Source organism: Monomorium pharaonis, chromosome 6, assembly GCF_013373865.1.
Source record: "Monomorium pharaonis isolate MP-MQ-018 chromosome 6, ASM1337386v2, whole genome shotgun sequence".
NCBI classification, from domain to species: Eukaryota; Metazoa; Arthropoda; class Insecta; order Hymenoptera; family Formicidae; genus Monomorium; species Monomorium pharaonis.
Genome location: NC_050472.1, coordinates 13,073,277 through 13,081,142, shown reverse-complemented (window position 1 = coordinate 13,081,142; position 7,866 = coordinate 13,073,277). Strand labels below are relative to the sequence as shown.

Sequence of the window (7,866 nt, the reverse complement as noted above, 5' to 3'; positions counted from 1 at the left end):
AGATTCTTAACGTACAACTCTTCCCCTTTCCATTAATCATTATTTTAATTACTTTATCTATTTTTTTTTTAATAAATACGGACGTTTGAAAAAAAGGCAAATTTTTACAAAAATTTTTCGTTCTTTTCTCAGTCTTTTCAAAAAATCTCTTTTCTTTTAATATCTTCGACTTTTTAGCCAAGACCATCATAATTCTGAGATTTTTTCCTTTCGATTAAAAAAAAAAGAAGTTAAAATTGATTAAATACATTTGGAGATATAAGTCAACGAAATTTTGGGGTTAGCGTAACCCCTGTGTGTAGGAATCGGGAGAAAAATAAGGTGTGTAGGCAGAGGGTTAATATAGTGAATGAAATTAATGAATAATGTACCCATTTATTTCAATTTGGATATTTGAGGATTTCTGAGACTGCTAATCATAAATCTAAAATCTAAATTAAAAACAATACGATAAACAGGTCAATATATCGAGCCAAGACAAATTATCCTAGTATAATATAATTTATTAAATAAAAAAATATATGATTATAAATGCGACTAAAAAACAACTGTGTTAAAAAATGTTAAACAGATTTTGAAACATTTCGACTATACATAGTCATCTTCAGTCGTAACAAATTACAAATATTTACGAACTTAAATATGAGTAAAATAACGCAAACGACAATATAATTAAACAGTTAAAAATGATGACCATTGAACAATCATAAACAACGCATATCGTCTATAAAAATGTATCATAACAAATTGCGTTATTTCACTCATGTTAAAGTTTATAAATATTGGTAATTTGTTACGACTGAAGAGAACTATGTATAGTCGAAACGTTTAGAAATTTGTTTAACATTTTTTAACAGAGTTGTTTTTTAATCGCGTTTATAATTATATAATTTTTTTATTTAATAAATTATATTATACTAGAATAATTTGTCTTGGCTCGATATATTGACCTGTTTATCGTATTATTTTTGCTTAGCATTAACGAGCTCTTTATATTTGTTTGTTCTAAATTCAAAAATTCAAAATGGCGGACCTAATTTAGCAGACCAAGTTTTTGAAAAGTGAGCTAATTTATTTCAATTCGGGAATCTACGAGTTTTAGTCTTATTTACAAATCAAACTGGATCGACTTCATGTAACCATCAACGTATATGAAAATAAAATAATAAAAATTTATATACTTTGCTTTACGGAAATTGAATTAGACGAAAACTCTAATTAGATAAGAATATAATTATCGTGATGGGCACTATAAGCACATGAAATAGATATATAATAGTATTCATTTGTTGAAACAAAACATTGTAGATATGAAATAAATGCATTTCGAGTATGTTGTCCGCTTTTACTTGGATTTTTAGATTTTGTCTTCAAATCTTTAGTCAGCAACTTTGAAAATTTCTCGATACCGATCTTTAGTGTGAATCACCTTTTTTTTGCAATTCTTAAGAGTCATATTGAGCTCGCAATTCAGTATTCTTAGATAATGAATAAAAATTCATGAATAATAATTCAAAAAATTCAAATATCCAAATATAAATAAATCCAACCACTTTTAAAAAACTTGGTCCTCCATGTTGGGTCTGCCATTTTCAATTTTCTAATTTTAATTTTAGATTTGTAATCAGAGATTTTAAAACCATCCAGATATTCAAATTGAAATAAATTAGCCTATTATTCATGAATTTTGTCCATATTGGATCCACCATCTTAAATTAAAAAAATTTTTTAACTTTGACTTCAGATTCGTAATCAGCAACCCCAAAAACCGTCATATATCGAGTTTGAGTATATCTTATAAGAGCAATTTTTTTCTTACAATTGATTTTACGTCAGATATGCTTTTTTTGGAATTGGAACTATTATATTGAAGAAACTACCAGAAATTTTGAAATTTTGAAATTTTGATTTTATTTTTGGAATCAGCGATATAGAAAATAAAGTATCAGAAAAATCGGAAGTGAAGAACTTTTTCTTCTTTTTATTCATTTAAGTGTAAAGTATACACCATGCTGCAAAGGATTAATATTGTTATGTATAATTATGTTACATATTTAATGCGTATTTGACTTTGGTTCATTATTTTCATCAGTTGATTCATGTAGAATGTCGCACAAACTCAAGTATTTATTTTCCGAGTAATTATCAAGCAATTTATCCAAGCTTTGTTTTAATTCAATAAAAGTAGGTCTACTTTGTGATTTTATATTCCAACACGAATACATTATGTTGTACCTGAAAAAAAAGAAAAAAAATATAAAGCTAGAAATTTCTTAGAATATTCTTAAAAGTTATAAATTTACTAGAAAAATACAATATTATGAGAGTCGTTTAATAAGTAAGATAAATTTTGCAAGATAGCGTCACAATGAATGTAATATATAGTCAAGTAGCCATACTCTTTAAACTAACCTTACCAAGTTTCAGTCGAAAGCTACGTTCAGTTTACGTTTGAAATGAGTGTGTCAACAGTTGTTATAAGAATGGAGAGAGACGAATTCTACAGTCGCATTGGCAAAATTGCTCAAATTAAATTTTGAATTGCTGCATTATTAACCCTATTATTTTTAGCATCTTGTGATTTTCAAACTTCAACATCTGATTTAGGGCAAACAAATTTTCGTCAAATGAGAAAGTGATCATCGCTGTGAATGAGTATTTTCAAGGCTTCGAGACTTCCTACTTTTCCAAGGGAATAAAAAAAATTAGAACACCGCTAGACTAAGTGTGTGGAGCTCCAAGGAAATTACGTCGTGAAATAAAAAAAAAATTTGCGGAAAAAAAACGATTTTATTACTTTTTTAACCTTACTTATTGAATGACCCTCGTGTGATAAAAATACATACAATTCCCGACTACAATTTGGTGGTCTCTCCATTCGATATCCAGATTTAAGAAATTGCAAAGTTTTATTTGCAGGAATACCAGGATAAGGTATAGCACCTAAAGTGACTATTTCCCACAATAAAATACCAAAAGCCCATCTAATAATTCAATATTTTATTATAAACAATCAAATAGTTGGCACAATGTACGTAATTTAAAGTAGACTACATACACGTCACTATAAGTAGTATATATTTGATGCGTTAAAGCCTCGATTGCCATCCATTTTAAAGGCAATTTACCATTTTCTTTCTTTCGATAAACATTTTCTTGATAGATATCCCGACTGAGACCAAAATCTGAAATTTTCACTATTCTGTCTGGCCGCACTAATACATTACGAGCAGCCAAATCACGATGTACTATCCGATTAGAAGATAAAAATTCCTAAACACAAAATCCAGTATTTTTCATTTATATGAGAAAACTGTAGACAGAAGAAAATGGATATCATAAATCGGTATTCATAGTTAAATATTATTTCAAGATCGTCTTGAGAGAAAACTGTTTTAATAAAACGTAATAATTTTTGTCATAAGAATTTGTTTTATTGCTTTTATTGATTTGGGAATTTTTTCAAGAATGAAAAAATATGCATTATCACCAGTCTGGATTGCGGAGTTTATGCCGAAAACGGAAAAAAATTTTATAATACTTTTATAATACTTTCCACAATACTTTTACCACTTCTTACAAGTAACATTATCCAACTGACACTCACCGATTCGAATAAAACTTAAAATACTTATTAAACACCGAAAAACATCAAACACGTGTTTTTTTGTTTCTGCTAAACACGCACTTTAAGGGTAGAACTCATCCCTCAACCCCCTGGAAACAGCTAATTATTTTCGAAACAATGCACTTTCTGAAAAAAGTGTTCAGAACTAAAGTTGTAAGGTTTAAAGTGATGCACTTGATGACCTTGAGTTGACCTTGAGGCCAATTTGCAAGGTCAGTTGAAGATCATCTCATGTTTTTTAATGGGAATAGCCTACTTTTAATCTCGAGTATTGATAAAGCGTAAAATCTTACGTTCAGAACGTGAATGGCCCGATTGATCCAAAAGGGTCATTTAATGATCAGTTGTTTTGCAGAATCTTGTATCCAAATCGATGCATATTTTGAAAAAAATGGTATAATCAAAATTGTAGAGTTCAAAATGATGTACTTGATGATAACCTTAAAGTCGGCCTTGAGATTAATTTTCAAGGTAAAAATGTGCAAAATGAACGTTTTTTGATGTTTTTAGATAAAACAAACCTCTGAAATTTAAATGTGTTTATTAATCTAATCAGTTAAGGCAAGATCAGTCAGTAATTTGACCAATAAAGGAAATAGAAGTTATTTGTTCAAATAAGGCAAGATGTGATGGAAATCCAGCCAGTGAAAGCATGATGTGATCGAGATCTAACCAGTGAAGACAAGATGTGATCGTGATTCAGAAAGTAAAGGCAAGATGTAATCGAGATCCACTCAGTGAAGGCCAGTAATTTTGGGAAATGCTTGGTCAACGACAGTCGTTTAATTGGACATTAGATTGGACATAACAAAGTGATTTAAAAATCTTTGTAAATCCAGAATTAATAGATTTATTTATGCAAGTTGTAATATAATTGAATTTAAGACTAGCTTTTTTGCATTACAAGTCCAGTAGATCCTGTGCTTCCGGATCAATATTTTTAGGCTTTTTGTGCCACTGAACTCTCAAACTCGTTATATACCGTTTAATGTGATGTGTTGTAGCCCGCACTACAACGCACGGATAAGGTTACGAAAGATGTTGCAAAAGAGGTCATCTTAATAATCCGTCGCGTTCACGGAGATTCCTAACTTCCGTGATTTTGCAAAACAGCTTGAACGCAATTCGCATCGACCTAAAGTAAATACATTACGAGTCAAAACGCGAAGGTACCGCGTACCGATGTCGAAACGCACAGTCTCGTGGAAATGGCTCAACGCACTCGGTCACTGGCCTCCCAAATTCGCGCTGCGCTAGCAGATCATCAATCTATATAAGGCAATACGCACAGTGACCTGGCGGAGACAGTATAACAGTTTACTGCGCGCTATCGTACGGGCCTTATCGCAAGCGTCACCCGACACCCCTACGCGCCAACAGCTGGTTGTGAACGAAGAGCAGAAGAATAAAGACCGGTAAATCGAGTAAACCAAGTAAGAAGTGAGTTTAATTCATTAAGGGGATGCTAAACTGCTAGTCAAACTTGATCGAGGTCGATAATGTAGAGTCATTTGTGCACATCATTAACAAAATTTTGTATGTATTCTTTTATAGATTTGGAAATTTTTTTCCAAAATTAAAGTTTATGTATTAATATCAGCTTATGAATTGAATTTTATACCAAGAATTAAAAAAATTTTTCTTTTTTAGATTGCTCTTTTTAGACACGAAAATTTCTGGCTAAACAATCTTTTTTATTAGAACGCCTACGCTCAATCTAAAAGCGTGCCATTATTCCTAAATGTTCACTCGTTTTGGGCCCAGGCTTGATTTATACGTACAAGGTCTAAAATTTTTACATCAAGTACATTTTGTTACAGGTCGACGCTAGGAGCAAACAAGTTTAAAATTTTTTGTCGTTTTTCCTACAAAATTGTTACGACCCGTCTTTGTTATCGTCTTTAAACCTGGACAAAGATTTTTAATTTTGTAAATGCAATTAAAAGATTAATGAGCCAGAAAATTATCGATGAAACAGGACAGTTTTAGCATTCTCTTAACAACAGTTATACTAGGCGAGCTCTAACAATAGAATGGGGGGAAAAGGGGATGACGTCACCGGGAAAGGGGTGGGGGTAATTACCTGTCACATAAACTTCAAAATTTCTTCTGTTTATTGTTTCTCGATAACAAATGACCCTGTCATAAATTTTAAAATTCTTTTGTTTATTTTATTTTTTTTTTTTAACAAATGACCCTGTCATAAATATCAAAACTTCCTTTGTTTATTGTTTCTCTGTAACAAATAACCTTGTCATAAATTTCAAAATTCTTTTGTTTATTTCTTTTTAACAATTGACCCTGTCATAAATTTCAAAATTTCCTTTGTTTATTGTTTTTTATAACAATTGAGAAACTTGTCTCAACATGTTTTCGAAAGTCCTTTGTGCTCGGGATTCACTGCCACTCAGGTACATAGATATAGAAATTTTATCATTTTATATATATATATAAAATTTAATTTTATTTTAAATATATATATATAAATTTTAATTTTATATATATATATATATATATATATATATATATATATTGTGACGTGACAGCCGCAGGCTGCTGTCCGTCACAAGGCCCTTACGCGTTAACATCACGCGGGTCCTGCGTCCTCCCGCTCGGGAGCGGATGCAAAAGCGTGTTATCTCGTGTTTTTGTGTGTGTGATGTCCCACGTGCTGTCTGTTCGATTAATTATTAAGATTTTTGCGAGCGCTGTATCGCGGGTTCGGCGGAGATCGGTGGCTCTGGAGATCTCTTTGTAATTTTTGGACGTCTCGTCTCGACGGAGAACCTTCCCGGAGGTCGCAGAGTGAGTGGACATCGAGGGAGTAAAAGAAGACCCTTTCTAAGCGGGGTCGGCAGGTAATGCCGCCCCCCTTATCTTGTCTACCATTTGTGCCGTTTGAGAATTCCGATACTGCCGCCGAATCACGCTTTCAGGATCCAGCGACGGCGCGCGAAGCCGGCATCCCGACGGGACGACTGCAGACCCGATGCCGCATGAAGTCCGGCGGAAGAATCGCGACAGCTTATAATCAGCGAACGCCCCCGTCGAGGAGGAAGTAACACCCTGGTGATGGAGGAGGCGCCCGGCAAAAAGAGAAGAGACTGCTGCGGAAGGAGGCGCCAGGATTTTCGTGCACGGGGCCCCTAATTATCGATCGTCGCGTTTGGATCGATCAGCCGGCGACAGCGTGTACACCGCGCTCTGCGCGAAAATCGATTTTCGGGAAATCAACCAATAAGGGCCCGGAGTGCCGGAGGCAAGGTGGGGCGCGCCGTCGAGCAGCCTCCGCGAGATCCAGGATTCCTCACTCGTGCTGCAAACGTATAATATACTGTGCGTGTGTTCCGGAGTCCCGAGCCAAGATTTGTGAGAGAGGACGCAGGAGCCGAAATCATCCCAACCCGGAGGAGGCAAGCGAAAGAGAGGCGACGTGGTGAGACGAGCGTCAAAATACTGTGTAAAGCCACCGATTTCGCGGGTTGGGCGAGTCGCGGGAAAGTCGCGTAGTTACTATTGTATTTTCCGACGTATTAAGTAAAGCCAAGAGCTCGCGGAATTATTAGAGCATCGTTGTCTCGCCCGATCGCGCCCGCCCGCGTGATTTCGCTCCGTGCCTGTGCATTTCGTGTTATCATTGCGTTGCGTGTACGTCCCGATCCGCAGCCGAGTCAATCGTAATTTCGTCCGGTAGTCGTATCACGAGTTATTCCCGTGTTGTAAATTGTCGCGCATTTGTAAGTTATCGTTAGTATTGTTTAATTTGGTCGATCGCATTTATGTTGCGAGTCCTTCGATAATTGCGCTCTGGTAATAATTGATGTAATCGTCTTGAACCGCCTGGTTGGCGAGTGACTAATAATTATCGCGCTTATTACTCGCGAGATTTTTTTTCAAATACACATTAAATGCGCGCGGAAGAACACGAGTCCGTCGCGTGCCGCGCGGGCTCGGAGTTACTGTTCGTCCCGTTCGCCCTTGGCGAAGCCGTTATCCTATCGGGAGTTTGGCGTCTACCAACGACGCCGGGTCAAGCGTAGACAAGCCGGAAAATTCCCGCGTACGCACAATAACCCGTTCGTTAAGTATCCCGTTTTCGCGATATTCGATACCTAGCGGTCGTCAGCTGGTAACGCGCGCGAGCCATCGCCGCTCTACAGAGCCGTCTAATGTTGTACTACCTACGATCAAATATATTTGTTAAATTTTTTTGTTACATTTACGTTGTGTAAATAATT

At 35.3% G+C, this 7,866-nt stretch overlaps 1 protein-coding gene across 1 annotated transcript in view; it reads right to left on the bottom strand.

Moving 5' to 3' along the window:
- Positions 1-1,430: 1,430 nt before the first annotated feature.
- The window catches only part of LOC105835746 (tyrosine-protein kinase receptor torso), an 86,694-nt gene continuing 80,258 nt past the window's right edge, over positions 1,431-7,866 (bottom strand). The window contains exons 10-12 of the mRNA XM_028190260.2: positions 3,059-3,273; positions 2,847-2,984; positions 1,431-2,235 (exon numbers count right to left, since the gene is read on the bottom strand). Coding sequence (XP_028046061.2) covers positions 2,055-2,235; positions 2,847-2,984; positions 3,059-3,273 — 534 coding nt within the window. The 3' untranslated portion in view covers positions 1,431-2,054. The remainder of the gene's footprint in view (positions 2,236-2,846; positions 2,985-3,058; positions 3,274-7,866) is intronic.